This window comes from Bufo gargarizans, unplaced genomic scaffold, assembly GCF_014858855.1.
Source record: "Bufo gargarizans isolate SCDJY-AF-19 unplaced genomic scaffold, ASM1485885v1 fragScaff_scaffold_726_pilon:::fragment_2:::debris, whole genome shotgun sequence".
Taxonomy (NCBI): domain Eukaryota; kingdom Metazoa; phylum Chordata; class Amphibia; order Anura; family Bufonidae; genus Bufo; species Bufo gargarizans.
The window spans coordinates 419,601-442,876 of NW_025334173.1; the positions used below are offsets into that span (position 1 = coordinate 419,601).

At 40.5% G+C, this 23,276-nt stretch overlaps 1 protein-coding gene across 6 annotated transcripts in view; it reads right to left on the reverse strand.

Moving 5' to 3' along the window:
- Nucleotides 1-3,737: 3,737 nt before the first annotated feature.
- MFSD8 (major facilitator superfamily domain containing 8) overlaps nucleotides 3,738-23,276 on the reverse strand; it is a 35,788-nt gene continuing 16,249 nt past the window's right edge. For all 6 annotated transcript variants that reach the window (XM_044273534.1, XM_044273535.1, XM_044273531.1 and 3 more), the window contains exons 4-14: nucleotides 20,222-20,304; nucleotides 19,151-19,194; nucleotides 12,947-13,187; nucleotides 12,189-12,302; nucleotides 11,960-12,104; nucleotides 11,788-11,846; nucleotides 9,246-9,351; nucleotides 6,319-6,453; nucleotides 5,891-5,994; nucleotides 5,570-5,805; nucleotides 3,738-4,323 (exon numbers count right to left, since the gene is read on the reverse strand). In XM_044273534.1, coding sequence (XP_044129469.1) covers nucleotides 4,117-4,323; nucleotides 5,570-5,805; nucleotides 5,891-5,994; nucleotides 6,319-6,453; nucleotides 9,246-9,351; nucleotides 11,788-11,846; nucleotides 11,960-12,104; nucleotides 12,189-12,302; nucleotides 12,947-13,187; nucleotides 19,151-19,194; nucleotides 20,222-20,304 — 1,474 coding nt within the window. In that variant the 3' untranslated portion in view covers nucleotides 3,738-4,116. The remainder of the gene's footprint in view (nucleotides 4,324-5,569; nucleotides 5,806-5,890; nucleotides 5,995-6,318; nucleotides 6,454-9,245; nucleotides 9,352-11,787; nucleotides 11,847-11,959; nucleotides 12,105-12,188; nucleotides 12,303-12,946; nucleotides 13,188-19,150; nucleotides 19,195-20,221; nucleotides 20,305-23,276) is intronic.

Here is a 23,276-nt window from a genome sequence, read left to right on the forward strand (position 1 = left end):
CATGACTCGTATTGGTATTGGAGTCTTCCTCTTCTGACCCAAAACGGCAGAAGACCCAGTTTATTAAGCAATGACTTAGATGTTACCCTTATAACTAGGGATGAGCAAACAGGAGCTCCGTACAATATTAGAATGTATTGGCTCCGATGAGCCGAAGTTATTATTTTGCGCAATAACTTCATATATTTGTACTGTAAAAAAATATTTCCCAAACTCTGGTTTGGTTCCAAGTGGTACCTTGGAACCGAACCCAAGTTCAGGAAATGTTTTTTTTTTTTTACAGTATAAATCAATTTCTGAAGTAGTTATGAGAAGTCTCATGAGACTTTGCAAAGTAATAATTCAGCTCATCAGAGCCAATACTTCCTAATACTGTAAGGAGCGCTCGCTCTGTACAGTATTGAAACAAAGTTTTATGCGAATCGACTTCGGATGTTACATCCGAAGTCTATTCGCTCATTCCTACATATAACCTAAAAATACAAATGACCCAATAGGATTCTGCCACCCATGTATATATGGGGGGGGGGGAGATTTATCAAGACGCCAGTCTTCATCTCTCTGGTCTGGCGTGAGATGTACCTAATTTAAGAGGCAGATGCCTCATTTTTTTAGACCTCATTTGGAAAATGAAAGAATCAATCTGTTTGGCTGTTATGGGCAACTAGGCTAGTTTTCCTTTGATAAATCTCCCCAAGTGCAGGCTGCTCAAACGGTTTTATCCAGCTAAGAGATCACGCGCTTGACTATTGATTGTTTTGCGGTCTGTAAATTGCGGATCTACAAAGCACTGATACCAGCCTATTTGCATTCTGCATTTTGCAGAATGGAACGGCCGGCCCCTTATAGAACAGTCCTATCCTGGTCTGTAATGCAGACACGTTTTATATATATTTTTTAAATAAATAATGGCATGCGTGTATACGGACACTGAAGCATTTCCATATTTTTTGCGGCTCTATTGAAATGAATGGTTCTGCATGCAAGCCGCAAAAAGACGGAATGGACACAGGAAAAAAAAGTTAGTGTGCATGAGCCTTAAGAGGACTAGCTTTGTACAGATGTAAACATTAGTGTTCTCATTCAGTGACATTGCGCAAATATCTTTAACCCCTTCAGGACACAGCCAGTTTTCACTTTATGGACCAAGCCAAGTTTTTCAAATCTTAGGAAACCTTCACACATGCGGTAGGCTGTTCTAGTACAAAGCACCCTTCCAGATTTTGCCGGATCTAACATCGCCAGATTCTACAGTTCACCCATGATCCCTATTATGAGGTATGATGGTGATCCATCCACTTTTCGGCATAAATGGCAAGTTTCAGCCAAACAAAAACTGTTGCATGCAACATTTTTTTTGTCCAGCTAACAACCGCCATTTGTGCTGGATCAGGCATGCCAGACATATGAACATAGGCCTGAGGTGTTACTTAATGTGGTAATAACTTTGGAATGATTTTACTTATCCAAGCGATTCTGAGATGTTCTCATGACAAATTGTACTTCATGTAAGCAGTCAATTTGAGTCAGTTTTACCTTTATTTATATAATAAAAACCAGCCTCAAAAAGTAAATTGCCTAATAGCATTGCAGGTCCCAATGGTGAAGTGGGTGCAGTTCACACAGGTAAATGCGTTTCTTTTTGTTGGACCGCGCTGCCTCAGGATTAGCAGAAATTCCACATTTGAAATCGGTCAAATAATCGCGGACATGGGAAAGCAAACAGGCCAGTCGAAGCCTTTCCTCCTCCCCCTTCCAGGCTTCTATGGAACACCAAGAATGCAGCCAATAGTAAAGTACCGTCACATGAACTGGAGTAAAACAGGGTTTATTATACTCGCAATACACAGGTAAGATTTTACCTTTATTTATGAAGTAAAAATTTACTGAAAATGTGGAAAAAACAATCAATTTTCTAAATTTGGCTTTCTCTGCTTTAAGACAGTGATACCTGACAAAATAAACATTCACCATATGTCTAAGTAAATGGCATCATTTTGTAAATGTCTTTTTTTTTTTTTTTTTTTAGGACATTAGAAGGCTTAGAATTTTAGAAGCCATTTTTCCCCAAAAATTCCAAAAAACACTTTTTAAAGGATCAATTCAGTTTTGAAGTCACTTTAAAACAGAAACCACCCATTATTGACCCAATTTTAGAAACGACACCACTCAAATTATTCAAAACTAAACACATAGCAAAAGAACCCTAAATATTGATTACCCTGATTTTGCAGTTTAGAGAAACCATATGTGGTCCTAACTGCTGTGTGGGCACACTGTGAGGCTCAGAAGGGATGGAGTGCCATATAGCTTTCAGAGGGCAGGTTCTGCTAAAATGTTTTTTTGACTCCAAGTGATGTTTGAAGAGACCCTGAGGTACCCCCCTACAGTGAAGACCCCCAAAAACAGACTATTTTGGAAATTACACCCCAAGCAATTTTTCAAGAGGTGCAGCGAGCACCCCAAGTTTTGTTTCCCAGAAATAAATGCGTAGTGGAAAGTGAAAAATGAAATTGCATTTTTTATTCCCACAGACATTCCATTTTAGCTCTCATAAGTTGTATCCATTTTGTCCACTCTGAAAAGTCAGCTAAATATTATCCCCTTTCCTGATTAGGGACACATGTAGGAAGTTTTTACAAACTGTTTTTGGGATATACGACAGGGCTCAGAAGTAAAAGAGCACCATGTGCAGTTGAGGCCTAATTTGGTGATTTACACAGTATTGGATGAAATTGCAGGAGCTCTGATGTGAAATAGAACAAAAACCCTAACCCTAAGTTCACACCTGAGCGTTTTACAGCGCGTTCAAACGCGCTGTAAAACGCTCAACACATGAAAACCAATGCTTCCCTATGGGAATGGTTCTCACCTGGGCGTTTTACAGCGCGTACGATCGCGCTGTAAAACGCCCGACGCTCAAACAAGTACTTGAGCTTCTTTGGGGCGTTTTGACGCGCGTTTGTGGCCATAGGACACTGCAGTCAATGACACAAACGCGCGTCAAACGCGCGTTTACTATTACAAAAACGCGCGTTAAAAACGCGCGTTTGGGAAACGCTCAGGTGTGAAAGCAGGGTAAATGTGTGCGTACACCTCTCAAGGAATTTTTAAAGGCGTGTAGTGAGCACTTGGACCCCACAGACATTTCATAGTATTTGGAAACACTTGGCTGTTAAAACAAAAATTAACTTTTTCTTTAAAAAAAATAAAAAATTGCTGCTTAAGCCCAAAATTTCTCACTTTTAAAAGGGGTAACAGGAGAAAATACACCTCCCAATGTGTTGTCCATTTTCTCCTGAATATAGCAACACCCCATATGTTCTCATAAACTACTGTATGGGAGCACCACAGGACGAGAGGCGACATGGATTTAGGAGGCCAGATTTCTCTGAAATGTTTTTCAGGTGCCAGGTGCACATTTGAAGACCCTGAGGCACCCCCTACAGTGGTAACCCCCAAGAAATGACCCATTTTCGAAACTACACCCCTCAAGGAATTTTTTAAGTGGTGTAGGGAGCACTTTGACTCCCACAGGTGTTTTCCAGAAATGAATGTGTAGTGGATAGTGAAACGTGAATACAGTACCTTGCAAAAGTATTCATACCCCTTGAACTTTCCACATTTCTTTTCACGTTACACCCACAAACGTAAATGTATTTTATTTGGGTTTCATGTGATAGACCAACACAAAGTAGCAAGTATGTGTGAAGTAAAAATAAAATAACACATGGTTATCAACATTTTTTATTAATAAAAATCTGAAAAAAGTGTTGTGCATTTGTATTCAACCCCCTGTACTCTGATACCCCTAAATAAAATCCACTGTGACCAATTGCCTCCAGAAGTCACTTAATTAGTAATAAAGTTCACCTGTATATAATGTATTCTCATATAAATATAATTTACTATTGCTAATCTTGGCTCCATACATTTTCTTTCTTTTCTATTTAAAATGAGTTGCATTTCACATAAGGGAAGTAAGTCTTCATCATGAATGATTTTTTTCTCTAAGAAGTCACCTCATTGCAGTCAATTATTCCTACACTGAAATTTACCCTACTTAATTTTGTACCCACTAAGACAAGAGTCTTGTGTTCTTTGCTGGAATACAGATCATTCATGTATTTTGCCATATCGTACAGAGAAGGCAATAAGTCTTTTGTAAACCGCTGCTAAATGTAAAAGAGAACATGCTACAATGCCACAAATGATTCCAAATATCCATCTGGGTCCTAGGTGTGTATAGATTTCGCTGACAAACACAGGTCCCAACGTTCGAGCTGCACTCCCAGCAGCAGTTAGCCATCCCATATAGACACCCTAAAATAAAAGAACAAGTCAGCCCGGAAACACTAAGGCTACTTTCACACTGGCGTTTAGGTTTCAGTTTGTGAGATCCGTTCAGGGATCTCGCAAGCGGTCCAAAACGGATCAGTTTTGCCCTAATGCATTCTTAATGGATAAGGATCCACTCAGAATGCATCAGTTTGCCTCCGTTCCGCTCTGGAGACGGACATTAAAACACTGCTTGCAGCGTTTTGGTGTCCGCCTGACGATGCGGAGGCAAACTGATCCGTCCTGACACACAATGTAAGTCAATGGGGACAGATCCATTTTCACTAACACAATATGGCACAATAGAAAACGGATCCATCCCTTATTGACTTTCAATGGTGTTCAAGACGGATCCGTTTTGGCTATGTTACAGATAATACAAACAGATCCGTTCTGAACGGATGCAGACGGTTGTATTATCTGAACGGAAGCGTTTGTGTAGATCCATGACGGATCCGCACCAAACGCGAGTGTGAAAGTAGCCTAAGAAACGCATGGCACTTTAACATTCTGCAACAGTTTTCTGTAACCCATTCTGGGGCTAAAAATTATATCTGGGTTACAGCATGCCCTAGCAGAGGGGGCAAGTATGCTGCCACTAAGGAAGCTCCTCAATGGGAACAGATAAAATTGCACATGGTGCTGGTAGCAGTGGACATCAGACGGATGTCTTCTGTATTTTGTGGACCGCACAATACATACCATCGTGTGAATGCACCCTCAGGGTCCATTCACACAACTATATTTTTGGTCTGTATCCAATCAGCATTTTTTGTGGATCAGATGCGGACTCCTTTATTTCAATGTGGCTGCTAAAGATGCAGACAGCACACCATGTGCCCGCAATCTGTACCTGGAACCAGGAGGGGACCTACAAAGTAAATACTTACAGGGGCAGTTTCTCCACCATTTAGGTGCACAAAAATGGTCTAGAGCAGGGATGCTCAACCTATGGCCCTCCAGATGCTGCAAAACTACAATTCTCAGCATGCCTGGACAGCTATTAGGGCATGCTGGGAGTTGTAGTTTTGCAACAGCTGGAGGGCTGCAGGTAGAGCATCCCTGGTCCAGAGTAAGCCAATGAAATTAGAGAAAGTCGTCTAAGCTGTCCATCGTGTTTCTTGTGCAACATTAGTTACTACCACTATTACTTCATTTGCACAAGACTATTTAATGAATATTTTTAATCATTAAAAAAAAGGTTCTAGATTTTCAACCTTCCCAGCCTTACCTGTGGTTTGGGGCCAATAACTTTAGAGTACAAAGTGTAACACATGACATTACAGACTGGATAGCCCAGACCAATCAAAATGTCAGACGTGATATACTGGGCAAAGTAGATAATGGGTGTATAGAAACACCAGGACTGAGTCGCTGGACAGCCTGTGGGTTCTACCGTGTGATTTCCGGAAGCCAAGAGATTTGAAACCAAGAAGGTCGAATTATTTTTGGTTGTATTCTGGATGTCTAAAAATAAAGAGATCCGATGATGGTGAAGAGGGGAGGGATAGCTTTCTTTTACGTATTCATTTTAATGATATTATATTACTACCTTGCCACTGTATGCTGGGATACCGATTTCCCCAAGGTAACAAGATGAAAAATCCAATCCAAATAGCAACCAATCCCCCAAGGAGCAGAATTCGTTCTCCAGTCCTGCATTATATGGGAAAAGGAGTCAAATAAGCTAAGATCAAGCAAGTAATAAATAATGGACTAAGGAGACAATCCGTGTATTGTTCTAGTATGTTGTCTAACTGGAAACTAAATGTGGCCATACACATTAGATGAATTCTGCCCCAAATGCGGGACAGATCAACCATTTAATGGCGTTTAAAGTTGTCGCAACTCTTCCCTAATGGCACAAGTCGGGGGGGTACTGCCCATGTGCATACCAAACATGATTTCTTATTATGTTAAAAAAAAAAAATTTAACTCTTAAAAATGTACACTGCTAACAGTATCATTTTCACAACTTACTTTTTAGAAAGAGTTTTCACCATGATGAACACTATAACGGACTCAGCGCCAACTGCGGCCAGGATAATTCCGTTGTAGAACACAGCTTGTGTCCTGGTCCATGCATACATGTCCATTGTCAGCGGGGTGGAGATACTGGGGAAATGCAGAACAGGGCTAACTGTAAGGGGTTTTCATGTAAAATGTTCTGTCATAGGTTATCCACTTCTTTAAGTTTCATTTGTGGGGGTCTGACCACTGTGGCGATGATGACGTTTAAAACCGGCACCAATAAGGATACTTTCACACTAGTGTTTTAGTTTTCCGGTGTTGAGATCCGTTTTCTCTGACAAAATCTGCCACAATAGAAAATGGATCCATCCCCCATTGACTTTCAATAGAGTTAATGGCGAATCTGTCTTGGCAATGTTAACCCTTTCAGGGCCGGATTTTTTTTTATTTTTTTTTTGTTTTGCCAGAGGCATACATTTTTTATTTGTCTGTTCACATAGCCATATGAGGGCTTGTTTTTTGCAAGACAAGTTGTACTTTCCAACCCCACCATTTAATATTGCATATGATGTAGTGGGAAGCGGGAAAAAAAATTCCAAATGGGGTGAAATTGCAAAAAAATATAAACCAATTCCACCACAGTTTTACGTTTTTATTTTTATTTACGACATTCGATTTTATATACAATGGGCATTTTCGCACATCGCGACACCCATGATGGGTATTTTTAAAAAAAAATTGTTCTTTTATTTTGGGAAAAGGGGGGTGATTTGAATTTTTATGTTTTTCCCATAGGGAACTATAACATGCAATCATTAGATTGCTATTATCATAGACTCCAATGCACTTGCATTGGAATCTATGATGATTTTACTACTTTTCTATGGAGCCCTATTACAGGCAAGGACTCCATAGGAAATACTATGCAGCAGCCTCTTGTCATTTACAAAGACAGGGGCAGCTGCACACATGCTCCGGCTCCTTCGATCGCGACACGGGGAAGCCGGAGCATAACCGAAAGCGCACTCATTCAGTTTTCAGCACACTCAGATGCCGTGGTCAGGATTGACTACGGCATCTGAGGGCTTAAATGTCCGCGATCGGCATTACTGCCAGTTGCGGACATGAGCTGCGGGTGTCTGCTATAAGGCGAGCAGGCACCATCTTTAAAGGGGTTAAAGATAATACAACCGGATCCGTTCATAATGGATGCAGATGGTTGCATTATCAGTAACGGAAGCGTTTTTGTCTGAACCCTGCCGGATCCAGTAAAAACGCTAGTGTGAAGGTAGTCCTGGACTCTTATATCGAGCCTGATAACCATTTAAAGGAGTTCTCCCACGATTAAATATTTAGTTCACCTCAACAAACTTAAAATTTTTCAGCTGGAACCATTAAAAAAAAAAAATAAGTGTCAAGATATTGCTGCTAAAAACCTTCAGTGGTGCCCCCTTGGCGAGTCCCTCTCAGAATGTCCACCTAATGTGTGTAATACTGGCAGGCACAGGTAATCACTGGAGGTGGCACAGTGACTCCTGTTATTGCAGGCCAACCAGTAAGAATTGGAGCACTGTAAGTGGTTTCTAGCTCACCAACACATTAGGTGGACGCAAAAACAGTGCTTTTAGTTATTCCAATTGAAAAATTATGTAATTTTTTTTAATCTAACAGAGAGATGTAATACTTAGGATGTGTTCATAACTGCACCCAGCACATGCTAAGATAATTCTTTTGGCATGCACCAGCATACCTTTTTCCCCCCCAATATACAGGAAAGCGTAGTTTACCATGCTATTGTATGCCATGAGTGACATATTACACTATGCCTACGCAGTGGGGAAGGTCTGCTGTCGGAGATATATACATCTCATCTAGGAGTCAGCAAGATATGAACAGACCCTTAAAGACCGTTTTAATTTTTTTTTAAACTTTGGACATGTCATATAGAATGTGATATTTTTAATCAGTGGGGGACTGTGTCCTGAAAAATGAAGGAGCAGTGCATGAGCCAGCCTGCAGCCATCAAGGGGAGACGGTACCCAGCTGAGGGCTACTGCCCCTTTTGTTTTAGCCATCTGTGGGACTTGCCCACATGACATGTCTAATGTTTTTTGAAATAACATTTACTCTTTAAAAGGGTTTTCTGTGATTTTTCTATTAAATGACCTATATTGGTAATAAATAATAAAAAAATCATATATAAAAATTTAGTACCGAGGCAGTAAAAACAAAACTTGTATAGATTACAAAAACTACACTACAGATGAAAACAATTTAACAGAACAACAGGTAACATCCCAGAGGCCAGATTTACTAAAGTGTCTGTGCCTAGTATTTGCCCAAAAAAAAATTAAAAATTACTTACTTAAAAAGGTGATGGGGCTTAGCAGAAAGATACAATGTTTAGCGTCACAAATGGCATAACGTTCTCTAAAAGTAAGCCAACCAACAGCTGGTACAGATGAGACAAACTGTCTGCCCATGCACAGTCTACGTTTACGCCAGTTATGCGATTAGTAATTCCGCCTCTATGTTTAGTCGCTCTGTACATACTTGGTTTCCTTATCTTTTACTGAACCAGAGTTGCATTATGTGTTGCAGTCCAGAGCTGCCTTCATAATTTTCTACTGGTTGTACCTAACGATACATTAGGCTTCCTCTGAGCTAGGCTACATTCCCAGAATTCACAAGAACCAGAACAAGCCTTTAGTGGACTTTCAGTGATGGGCGGCATCAGTAGGGAGCGCTTGTATAGTAACTGAATGGTTCTAAGGCAGCATATTCTTTTTATGTAGATGGGATGTACATGTACACGGGTGCATTCTGTTACACGGTGAACATTATTCTTTAAAATGTAAAAAAATAATAATATAGATACAGTTATACATAAAGGGATGCACACATTAAATCTGAATGATAATTCTGAGTATACGTACGTCTCAAAAATGGCAAATATGAATAAAATAATGAAGAATAGAATATTTGAAGAGATTACTGCAATCTGGTCAACTGGTTGTTCATAATCATTTGCTGTATCGGTGCCTAGAAGAAATTAAAACATATTATAAAGCTCTATCTGACAGATTTCTGTGGTGCTCATCCAGAGCGCACTAGGGTCATGTATGCCACTGCGCCGATTTCAAAACCTGACAGCTCAATTGCAGTGGGCTAAGGGTACTTTCACACTAGCGCTTTTGTTTTCTAGTATTGAGTCCCGTCACAGCAGCTCAATACCGGAAAAAACTGATCAGTTTTATCCTAGTGCATTCTGAATAGAGAGCAGTACGTTCAGTATGGATCAGGATGCATCAGTCCAGTCCCGCTTACATTTTTTTGAACGGAGAAAATACCGCAGAATGCTGCAGTTTTCTGTCCCGCCAAAAATACTGAACACTTGCTGAAATGCCCGCATTAATTTACATTGAAGTGTATCAGTTACATTAAGTGTTCCGGCAAAACGGATCCGGCTTTTCGGTCTGCACATGTGCAGACCTTTAAAAATGCAAAACATTTTTTATAACAGTTCCGTTTTTCCGGATGACACCGGAGAGACTGATCCGGTATTGCAATGCATTTGTCAGACGGATCCGCATCCAGATGTGTCTGACAAACGCCATCAGTTTGCGTCTGGATTGCCGGATCCGGCAGGCAAGTCCGTCGCCGGAGCTGCCTGCCGGAATCCTCTGCTGCAAGTGTGAAAGTACCCTAAATTCCCCTATTTCAGAGATACATTAACTTATATTATAAAAATGTGCCTAAACTTTGGAGTAACTATTGAAAAATAAATGGCATAAAATAAATTTTCTAATATACAGTACATACATTTTTTTTTTTCAAGGTTTTCCATAGAAAATAAGTCAACACAAAGATTCTGGTGGGCACACTGGCTGGGTGAAATTGTGATATGTGGCAGGAGAATTTCGGTAAAATGGATGCACAAGTGACCATGGGACACAGAGGTACATATATATATATATATATATATATATATATATCCAGCAAATAAACAAAATCTCGGCCAACATGTGTGTATACATATATTCCTTTGTTTGTTATAGGCTGTGAACAAGGTCCAGGGAGTGGACGGAAATGTTGGCCGAGATTTTGTTTGCTGGATGGATTTAAAAAAATAAAATATCAAAAAAATATAAACACACAAAAGCTTCATACGTACTCTTTGTGAGCCGTGGTTTTGCAACTACTTCCATACGAAATAGATACCTGAAGTTCAGGTGTCTATCGCGCTTGGAACCTGTATACATGTCAGTGGTGTACTGGTGTATGCATTCTACTGGGCCTGCAGCAAATGTACACGTTGCTGCTCTTGCCTGTGCCACCTCTGCTCAGCTAAAGCCTGGCATATATGTGCTATGCCAGGCTTTAGAGAAGCAGGCAAAGGCAGGAGCAGTAGTGTGTGCTCCTGTCTGTACGCTCACTGTGGCACGAGTGGTGTCCGAGTGTACGTATTTCAAAGCACGATAGACACCTGAAGTTCAGGTGTCTATTGCTTAAGGAAAAACCTGAAGAAAAGTAAAGTATATATGAAAAAAGGTTTATATCAATTATTATAATTTTCTTTTTTTGGTATATAATCCTGCAATTTTTGCACTGGCCTCTAGATGTAATAATAAGTCATGATTCCCTGTTCTGTACAGGTAACTTTTCAGTAGCCATTCTGATTATAACCACAGGTAGAATTACAGTGGCAGGCAACAGGTCTATAGAGATAACACAGGACCCACCATTCACACTTGGTGAGATCACAGCTTGACCCCCATGGCCCCATGTGGCTGCTCTCAAAGAACTGCAAGACTGGACATAGTGACCACTGTGAAAACTGCCCAGTTCTAGGATTTTTATTTAAAAATAGTGACATAAGTTTTTTAAAAAATTATATAAAAAAAATATATATAAAACATTTTCTTATGACACATCCCCCTTAACAGGTCTACTCTCTACTAAAACTCAAGGTGACTTGTACAATCTATTACCTTGTGGCTCTTACAGCCCATCTAGCCCCCTTCCATTTTGGTGCCACCCCCCACCCACACACACACACACACACACACACACACACACTTTTGACTATTACTAATAAATCAGATGGCTTTACAACATTCATATGTCCCTTAGCACAAAAAAATTATTTTTGCCCTTGCTTTCCTGTTTTGTGCCTAGACTAGTGTTTGCCTAAGTTGCTTTGAACAACTATAATTTTCTACATGGTTTATAGAAGTAGGCTATTATTGGATACAAATAAAGGAAGCATATATAACAGCATTGGTTATACAACTCCCTACACGCCTGATGACAACCAGCAACCTCTACACAGAGGAAGATTCAAAATTCAGGACATTTTAGAAAGTTGCATCGCACCCCAATGCCAGGACGGGGGCACTTTTTTCATTAGAGCACAATACCCCTTTAATATACACATTCACTTGGGTATGTAAGCTGAACAATAACAGATAACAGTACCTTCAGACTCATAGTTTATACTTCCTAAGTGCCTTCCATGATCATCAACTCGGTGATCTCTGTAAGAAGAAGATATATTAAGTTATACGGTCAAAAGAAATATGTTGTGTAGGCACATGGAAGCCATAGAGTCAACACTTGGACTGTCCTTGTATGACAAAAATCATATTACCTGAATACTGAAAAGATCAAAATGATGTTCACAATGCCAAGGAACGCACCCATAAGAGATGGCGCAGTGTACATGTTTACTTGAAGGTCGATGGCTTTGACGGTCACTCCTTCTTCTCCGATTAATGTAAATGCCGCCTGGAATGCTGAAAATCAGAATTTTTCTCCTTGATGCCCTTTACATTACAGGGCTAACACCTTACCCATGAGACCGTTAATAACATACCTACCAGGACCGAGGATAAACCCAAGGGCTTGAAAAGCACTAATGTTGGCCATGGCACTTGTCCGTTCTGATAGCGAGGTGGCACCAGCGACATATGATCGAACAACTGCTACATTTCCTAGAGTGCAGAAGTTTACAATTAATCAATGTACCTTATTAAAGGGGTTGTCCACTCTTGTACAATTGATGGCCTATCCTCGGGATCAGCCATCACTATCTGACCGGCAGGGGTCTGGCACCCAGCCGAACAGAGACTCTGCAGTAGCTCCAGTGTCACAAATCAGTGCTGTAACCAGAACCGTCCATCGTGCAACAGAAGGAGCTGTGTAGTTATGGTGGCGAAGCTACTTCAGAACAACTGATCAGTTGTGGTCCAGTGTCCAACCCCTGCCAATCAAATAGCGGTAGCCTATCCAGAGGCTAGGCCATCACTTATAAATGCGTGGAAAACCTCTTAAGAACTATCAAGAAGGTCCTCAATGCTGATGCAGGAGACATACTCCTTATTTATCAAATAGCTACAGATTAAAAACAAGATTGATTTCCAAAAAGTTAGTCACCAGCAGCAAATCTGTCCATCCCTACATTACAATCATATGTACTGAAGAAGTTTATCATAAGTTGTGAGACATTCTAAGAAGCCATAGAAACTGTCTAATAAAAGACTGTCCACATGCCCTAATTAACGGAAATGTTATTGTTGCATCTGAAAACGTCCACAATATTAAAATATCAAAGAAGTAAACCTTCAGAGTAACATACCTGATCCAAAACCAACTAATGCTCGAGAAATGAGCATGTAATACTTGTTGTGTGAGGCAGGTACATGCACATAGGCATAAAAGCAGCTGGCTACTACCAGTATAGATATGGACACCACAAGAGGTTCTCTTCTTGGCCTGTGGTTAGACCACACACCAAACAACGGCGAAGCAACCATCTGTCCCAAACTGTAGGAAGCTATAACCCAGCCAAGAAAGCTTGTATCAGTGCTTGGGTCAATCTACCGGAAAAAAAATTAAAATTATAGAGGTTAATAAAGAAAGGTATCACCTAGATATACTTTCTTAGTAAACCAAATTACAAAAACATTTTTTTTTTCTTCTTTTTTCTGATTTTTTTCCCGATAATTTTTATTCTATTTTCTGTGCATGATTTTGGAAACAACCATCTTGCCTTTTAGCTCTTTAAAGGGAATGTGTCATCAGAAAGTGACCTACTGTTTAAATCCCTTTTTTATGTTAAACATTTTTTTTTTATAATTTCTGATGTTGTTATTTTTAATTTTCCATGTAACTTTTTATATTTAAAGCGAACCTGTCACCTCATTTTCACTTTATAAACTAGCAACAGTACCTTATAGATTATCTTGAGTGTGTTGTTATCCATGTTACTGCCGCTTTCCTGCGCTGTTTATTCATAAAAAAATCGTCTTATAAAGTTCACATTTCGTGCTCCAACAGTCAAGCAACAAGTCAAGGGGGTAGCCCTTCCCTCTCCTCTGGCCGTACCGCCCCTGCCCTAACGCCGCCTCTATGCCTTGTAATTGACAGCCGGCTCAGTCGCCGGGACGGCGCTTCTGAATCCTGCGCATGCGCAGTCCTCCTCATTCGCCGCTCGATCCTGTCTTTCTGGCGGACACAAGCGCGACCATGTAACAGAATCACGCATGCGCCGTACGCGATGCCTGCTTGTCTGCTCTCCCTCCCGTGCGCGCGCTCCACTATCTTAAGGCGAATGAGGAGGACGGCGCATGCGCAGGATTCAGAAGCGCCGTCCCGGCGACTGAGCCGGCTGTCAATTACAAGGCATAGAGGCGGCGTTAGGGCAGGGGCGGTACGGCCAGAGGAGAGGGAAGGGCTACCCCCTTGACTTGTTGCTTGACTGTTGGAGCACGAAATGTGAACTTTATAAGACGATTTTTTTATGAATAAACAGCGCAGGAAAGCGGCAGTAACATGGATAACAACACACTCAAGATAATCTATAAGGTACTGTTGCTAGTTTATAAAGTGAAAATGAGGTGAAAGGTTCGCTGTAAACTAAAACAAAAAATCCTGCAGTTTGTGCACTGGCCACTATGTCTAATAATTGGCGCCACTTCTTGGTTTGAACAGATCACTTTACTGCAGTTTTCTCCCACTAGCTTCTATAGGAGAGTATTCTCGGGATGCTCTGTAAAGGTGACTGTACGGGATCAACTATAGTCAATAATGGATCCTGTGATCTCTGCCTCCATAAAAGAGGTGTTCCATTTCATTCTAATCATGCCTGTGATAAGTGATCTCCACACAACAAGAAACTAAAACATTATTTATATAAAGAAATGAAAAATTAGAAAATCTGCCAAAGAAATTAAACAGTCAGGATTTAACCCCTTAAGCACCGAGCCCATTTTTGTCCTGCATTTTAGTTTTTTCGGGTTAAATTGAAAAAAATAAAATACAATTCCACCAAGGTTTTTAAGGTTTACATCATAGTGTTCACTGTGTGCTAAAAATGACATGACATCCTTATTCTGCTGCTCAATATGAATACTGCAATACCAAACTTGTAAGTTTTTTTTTTTGTTTTACTACTTAAAAAAAAAAAACATTTTAAAAAATAAAAATTCTTTGCCTCACCATTTTCTGACAATAACTTATTTTTAATATTTAAGTCTACAGAGCTGTATGAGGGATTGTTTTTTGCGGAACAAACTGTAGTTTTTATTGGTACCATTTTTGTGGTATGTACGACTTTTTGATCACTGTTATTAATTTTTTTGTGGGGGCAAAAGGTGACAAAAAAAATATATGACGAATTGTGTGGTTAAATTTTTTTTTCCATTATAAAAAGATTATTTTAATAGTTCAGACATATTGGATACGGCGATACCTGATATTTTTGTTTCTTTATTATTAATATATTTTTATGTGTAAAATTGGAAAGGGGGGGTGATTTAAACTTTACATATTTTTTTTTTAACTTGCACGTTTGAGCAGGGAGCTTACCATGGCAGCCTGGTAAGCTTCAGAAGTGTCCAGGCTACCATGGAAACCGATCAGAGCCCCACGATTTCTCCAAGGGTGCTCCGATTGGAAGGCGGCCTTACCTCACAGACGCAGCGATCGGTGTTGATTGTGGCATCTGAGGGGTTAAATGACAGGGTTCGGCGTGATCGCTGTTCCCCATCAGCGCAGCAGGGTGTCTGCTGTATGACACAGCCGGCACCTTACACGTATGGAGCGGGCTCATCGCAGCAGCCAGTCCCTCCACCATTGTGACGTACCAGTACGTCAGGGTGGTTGAAGGGGTTAAACAATGACTTTTTCTGACAATAGTAGTATAAAAGGTCAGTTTACTGGAGCCTCCTCAGCAAATAACACACATTAAAGGCATTATGGCAATCGATATTCAGAGAGTATTCCATTAATATAGCAAAAGTCTGAGTGCTAGCTCCCTCACTAACTGGGGAAAGGTCTATTATCTTGTACATGTGCAGGAGGCGAAGTCATCAATATAAAACCCCTGCACAACCCCTTTAAATAGTCATACTTCAAATTACTCACACAATGATGTGTAGTGGATATTTCAAAAATGAAAATCACAGCACAGAGCACATAATTACACTATTAAACTTCTCATTATCAAAGTATATATCAAATTAAAGAACAGATATTATTACCCTCAATATATCTTAATTAAGATGCCTGCTGTGCGCCAGAAACTGAAGTCTACGCCAACTAGGTGTCACGCTTGTGTGGGAGGGAAAAACCACACAGAGCATAGGAGGGAAGGGGGGGGGGGGGGTTAGGGAATCAGGCCTGAGAACTAGGGAAGGAAGATGGACACCTCCTAGTGAGAACCCTAACTGACTACCAGTATGAACAGACCCCGAAGGTAGGAGAGTTCATACGCAGGAATACCTAGAGTCCTATCTAGCCCTATAGGACCCTGGTACTAGTGGCAGGGACGAGACTACCTGTTCCTTCAAAAGGAAGGACGAACAGGAGTCTACTTCAGGCCTAATACAAAAAATAGGGAAATGCAACACACAGAACCCTTACAAAATACAAAAAGGAAAGGAAAAAGACTTAACTCCAAAGAGGCTATGAAACCACCAGGAACTCAGCCGAGATCCAACCACAAACTGTCCACAGAAGCTATAAACTGCACAGCATAGTGGGAGAAGCAACTATAAATAAGGAAGGTTAAATGACCACATAAGCAACACCTGAGGCAAGGGGTGTGGCCATACCAGAAACAACACAGATGCCTATTGATCCACAAGGAAAACCTGTCAGATCAAACCACGTGTTGCCAGTCTCACAGATCTCCTGACACTCACTATCGCCGGGACGTCCATATGTCTCGGTACATCCGTGACACTAGAAGCTGGTGTAGACTTCAGCTACAACTTACCTCAGTTTCTGGTGTAAGTTACAGTAAATCAAGAGTGCAGTTTAATGACACTCCCCTCCCTCGGCACTTCAGAGAAGTACAGAGAAGCTTTAAGTGTCACAAATTATGGTGCACACTTGGCGCGTGCCATAATTTGTGACTTTTTTAGTAAATCTCCCTAACATTATGTCTCATCTCCACAAAATATCGTGCTACACTAGTCTCACGGCTTTCTTCTCTTGAGGTACCGTTCTCTGCGTGAACGATTTGATGGCCGATGTTCATTCAATGTAATCTTCATCCTTGTTGTCTGTCTAAACAGGGGCATCTCAACATGTATGTACATTTATTGTACTACATGTAAAAAGTTCTTTCAATTTGATCTCGTAACCTTTTGACAGATATAATTACCCTTAATTATAGAAGTAGTTGTAACAGGCGAGACAACCAATCAACTGGTTACCAATGGTTCTTCCCCTATGATACACAAAATGGGGTGATCTTTAAACAGATGACCATTATTTATCATCCCTAGCCAGCATCGCCCATACATATGACATTTTTGATCATCTGAGGATGGAAATCATAAGTAGATAGGAATAAAGATGTCTCATTTTTCTTTACTACTGTGTTAGACTTCCTAATTGTTTCACGTGGACCTTTACTCACTTCTTCTGTAATTTTAGTCACCTCTTCTCTCAAATAACCTCTCTCTATAAACTTCTCCATCATTTCAGTAGCTTGTTTTTCATATTCATTACCACTACTATAAATTTTCCTCCCTCGTGTGAAATGCCTCTTCGGTATCCCATTAAAAACTTGTGGGGCATGATGACTATCTTGTCTCAATACTTTTTTTCGATCCATGGGCTGAGAAAATAACATAGTAACCAGCCTGTGTTGGACGAAGTAGACATAGTAGATGAACGACAGGTGAAAGTTGGGTCTATTGATTTATATGTTGGAGAGTCTGAGCCCCAAGGGAATAAATAAAGCCTGTAACTTCAGTGTGTTTTCATAAGGTGGTGGCTCTTTTTATGTACTAGTATTTGATATATAGTTTAATAATGATAAGTTTAATAGAGTAATTATGTGCATAAAGAGCTCCAGCATATGATTTTAATTTTCGCAATACCAATTACGTATCATTGAAGTGTAAGTGATTTGAGGCATGACTATTTCTCACTTTTTTTTTCTTTATTCTTTTTCTAAACATGATTATGGGGGCTGCTATCTTGGCTGAGCTGTTCTTAACAGCATTTAAAGATATGCTTTATGGCAGCCCCATGGACCATAGACACAATGGACAGGAGGGGACCTCAATGACTTCTATGGGAGAGTTTTTTAGACATGCTCTGTGACCTGTGCAGCGGTCATTGTACAAGGGAAGAATAGATAAGCTTCAACAACCACTTTTTGTGAATGGTGGATCCTGTCTTATCTCTAGACAGAGGTAATATCATGACAGGCAGGATTAGAATTACAGATAAGCAGGTAACTAAAGTAAAAGTGAGCTGTACAGACCAAGAAGTGGTACCTATTAGGTTTAAAGGGAGTCTTTCACGCCGATTCACCGTATTAACTTAACAACAGACTTATGCCCACGGCATCCCCCCTATTAAAACTGTGCTTACGGTATGTTGCTTGCTATCATCGTTCTGCCAAAAAACACTTTTAATCCATATGCAAATCAGTCTGTGAAGGTGCCCAGCGTTACAACGGCCGGTGCCCAGGCCCCTGGGTCATTTTCATATGAATCCACTCCCCCTCCGCCGCGTCTGCCCGCCCTTGGTCTCTGCTCTAACCTCCCTCCTCCCGTCCGTAATCCCACGCATGCGCCGATGACCGCGATATCGGCGCGTGCGCATTGAATGACCACAGTCTGGCCGGGGCATCACAGTTTACCGTGCGCATGCGCCGGCTTAACTTATGTTCTTGCCGTGATGCGCTGTGATCCTGCACCTTTTGTATAGCACCATGGTGTTTGCAGCTATGGTGTGTATACTGCTATGAAATATATGCTAGTTTTGGATATGAAATATAATATTACTGAATTAATGCTATTGTTGAAGAGTTGTGTCTTCTATTCACGTTCCGGAACCAACCTGCCTGCAATCCAGACCTTTCACCAATAGAAAACATTTGGCACCTCATAAAACAAAAAATCCAGCAAAGACGACCCAGGACTGTTGAGCAGCTAGCATCCTACATCAGACAAGAATTGGACATTTCTCTCACAAAATTCCAGCAATTGGTCTCCTCACTTTCCAGACGTTTACAGACTGTTAAACAAAGAGGGGATGGTACACCATGGTAGACGCGGCCCTGTCCTAAATTTTTTGAGATGCGTTGCTGCCATCAAGTTCTAAATGGGTTAATTTTTTTCATGAAATGGTAAAATGTCTCACTTTCAAAATCTGATATGTGTTTTATGATCTATTGTGAATAAAATATGGGTCTATGAGATTTACAGATTATTGCATTCAGTTTTTATTTACATCTATTCACATTTTAAACATAGTCATAACTTTTTTGGAATCGGGGTTGTATATCAGGTAATACAGTAGCTACAGGAAAACTAACCTTTTGAAGATATGGCCAAATTGATGTCATCACAATTGAAAACCCTGAAAATAAACCCATTGATTCACTTAACAGAATATTCAGAATTAATCCAGGAGTTATGAAATATGAGTCAATAATAAAAAAATTTTTATTGTGTAATGTAATTTAACCGTTTTAAAAACTGTGAACAGAAAGTCTGTGAAAATGACTTTCTTGTAACATTTATCAGTCAAATTAACATTTTTAAATGTCATAAAACCTTAGTGACCACCCATATGTGTTTTTACAGGGGTCAATAGGGGGCCTTAGGCTGGGCCGTCGCTTTTTTACAGCGGCCCAGTCTAAGGGCTGCACCGGTCCTTCTCCACAATCTTCCTCAGGGTCTGGTCACCTCTTCTCGTTGTGCAGCGTTTTCTGCCACACTTTTTCCTTCCCACAGACTTCCCACTGAGGTGCCTTGATACAGCACTCTGGGAACAGCCTATTCGTTCAGAAATTTCTTTCTGTGTCTTACCCTCTTGCTTGAGGGTGTCAATGATGGCCTTCTGGACAGCAGTCAGGTCGGCAGTCTTACCCATGATTGCGGTTTTGAGTAATGAACCAGGCTGGGAGTTTTAAATGCCTCAAGAATCTTTTGCAGGTGTTTAGAGTTAATTAGTTGATTCAGATGATTAGGTTAATAGCTCGTTTAGAGAACCTTTTCATGATATGCTAATTTTTTTAGATAGGAATTTTGGGTTTTCATGAGCTGTATGCCCAAATCATCAATATTAAAACAATAAAAGGCTTGAACTACTTCAGTTGGTGTGTAATGAATCTAAAATATATGAAAGTCTAATGTTTATTAGTACATTACAGAAAATAATGAACTTTATCACAATATGCTAATTTTTTTAGAAGGACCTGTATATGTCATCCTGGAGAAGCAAAACATGGCAACCATGCATATGATCCTGCCTTGATATGTTTTGAGGTTGGTCAACAACAGCACAAAAGCAGGAAAAACATGTGTTGGTAGATGGAGCCCAAACACAATGACTAGACCAACTAACAAAAGTCAGGAGTCTGGGTTGATAAAGAACTACTCACCTACACTGCTGAGGAACATGGTAAGGTACATGACTCGGATGGACCACCATCTGCTTTTATGCTCTTGTTGGGTTTCCACAACTCTGTAAATAACAACCAGAAAATAAAAACGTAAAAGGGTGCTCAAATCATATGAGGGGCATGGAATAACACTAATACAATAAAGCTCTAAAATTCCCTGACGATTCAGGGTCATTACTTGAACAGTGAGGACGGCAATATGAAACCCACAAAAATCATAGCATGTGAAATCAGCTAACTTTTTAATAACCTTGCGGCACACTCGTGCTTTCATTCAGCCCTGTTTTGATTATGTAATGCAGCCGGGACATGCGCATAGGTAATCTCCAGACGCGCCGATCGGCCCAACGGTATATGTGGGCCTCATCGTTCATCCAGGTACGAATATGTTCTCTCCTCCCACTTATTAATGCACTGATGACGTGGGTGCATTGATTACACATATATGTGATACAGATGGATCCAGTTATGCACATTATATGGTTTTGTATGCAATGTATTGTACAATATATTTTATCTATAGTATGCACTGTGTCACTATCTTCTAGCGTCGATATCTGACTTTTTATGTATTTGATATATCTTTTATCCATATGGTTTTCTTAATTATCAATTATGTTACGTCACTGATCACTTTGATTGATACACCTTTATATGCTTGCTGTTCATTTTGTACCAATGCTTGAGAAAGGCTCATGTATGAGCCGAAACGTCGCTCTGTGCCACTTTATGGGTGAATAAAGTTCATTGACTTTTTGGAAAGTCCTCCGGAGTAAAGTCCAATTTTTGTCCTACATAAGTGGATAAGCACCTATTGCCATACTTGGGCTCTGCACCCGTTTTTCTTGGATGGTGCTGCTGGTGGTTTTTCATTTGTGTATATATATATATATATATATATATATATATAAAAAGAAGGACATATATATATATATATATGTGTATGTATGTACCGCAATCACTCAAAAACGCAACCATCGATTTCAACGAAACTTGGTATACACATCCCTTGGTACCTTGAAAGAAATCTTGTGGGGGGTCACAGCTCTATTGGACGTACCGTTCCTGAGATATTCCCAAAAAATGACCTGCATTAGCCAATACAAGCCTGCAATCTTTCTCTTCATATCCCAACTGCCATACACACGGTCACATGTCCCTTATCAGCCAATACAAGTTCGCAGGTCCTTAGTCTCCACATACACACACAGTTTTACGCCAAGTTTCCATAATCATCCAGCCATTTTTCTTCACTGCTGTAGGTCAGCTTTAGGCTAGGGCTACAGGACGACATGTGTTGCGCAACAATAAGTCGCACGATACATATGGCACAACTACACTGCTACAAGATGGATTTTTCTGCGACTGTCGAGTCGCAGTACGTCACGTGTCGCAGTGCAACACCATAGACTATCATTATAAAAATTGTTGAGACAAAATGTTGCACGACACATGTCGTTGTGTAGCGTTAGCATTAAAGGTGCAGGGCGCTGTGGAGGTCACTGTTAAGGGGACAGGGGCAACTTTTAAAGGGGCAACTGCTTTGGAGGTCACTGTTAAGGCAGCAGGGTACTGTGAGGTCATTGTTAAGGGGGCAGGCCCCTGAGGAGGTCACTGTCAAGGAAGTGGGGTGCTGTGAAACTCACTGTTAAAGGGGCGGGCTGCTATGAAGGTCCCATTTTAAAGTGGCGGGGTCAGTGTTAAGGGGTGGGGGACTGTGGAGTTCACTGTTAAAGGGGCCGGGTGCTGTAAAGGTGACTGTTATGGGGGATACTGTTGATATCTTTTAACGACACACACAAACATTAAATGAAATAGATTAAATATAACAGTGCAAAGCGGGGTCCTTCTGGTAGTGGATTAATAATATTGAAAATATGGGTAAAAAAATTACTTCACCAGGGAGGGAGGTATTGGATAAGCTCAATACACCTATACATTCTCCTCCCCCGCTGAGGTCGCTTGTCAGATATTAATAGGGCTTCTGTGTCCCCAAAGAATGTTTCTAGGGCTCCAAGGGTAGGTAGAAGTCTTTATTCAATGCGTTTCGGGGCAGATCCCCCTTTTTCAAGAGCAGTATAACATGGATCACATATAGTACCATATACAGTGGATATAAAAAGTCTACACACTCCTGTTAAAATGTCAGGTTTCTGTGATGTAAAAAAATGAGACAAAGATAAATCATTTCAGAACTTTTTCCACCTTTAATGTGACCTATAAACTGTACCACTGAATTGAAAAACAAACTGAAATCTTTTAGGTGGAGGGAAAAATCTTTTATGGTTGCATAAGTGTGCACACCCTTAAACTAATACACTGTTGAAGCACCTTTTGATTATATTACAGCATTCAGTCTTTTTGGGTATGAGTCTATCATCATGGCACATTTTGACTTGGAAAGATTTGCCAACTCTTTGCAAAAACACTCCAAATCAGATTCAGGTGTGGGCTCTGGCTGGTCCATTCCAAAACTTTAATCTTCTTCTGGTGAAGCCATTCCGTTGTTGATTTGGATGTATGCTTTGGGTTGTTGTCATGCTGAAAGATGAAGTTCCTCTTCATGTTCAGCTTTCTAGCAGAAGCCTGAAGGTTTTGTGCCAATATTGACTGGTATTTGGAACTGTTCATAATTCCCTCTAGCTTAACTAAGTCCCCAGTTCCAGCTGAAGAAAAACAGCCCAAAGCATGATGTTGCCACCACCATGCTTCACTGTGGGTATGGTGTTCTTTTGGTGATGTGCAGTGTTGTTTTTGCGCCAAACATATCTTTTGGAAATTATGGCCAAAAAGTTCAACCTTGGTTTCATCAGACTATAACACCTTTTCCCTCATGTTTTGGGAGACTTCAGATGTGTTTTGCAAAATGTAGCCTGGCTTGGATGTTTTTCTTCGTAAGAAAAGGCATTAGTCTTGCCACTTTACCCCAAAGCCCAGACATATGAAGAATATGGGAGATTGTTGTCACATGTACTACACAGCCAGTACTTGCCAGATATTCCTACAGCTCCTTTAATTTTGCTGTACCTCTTGG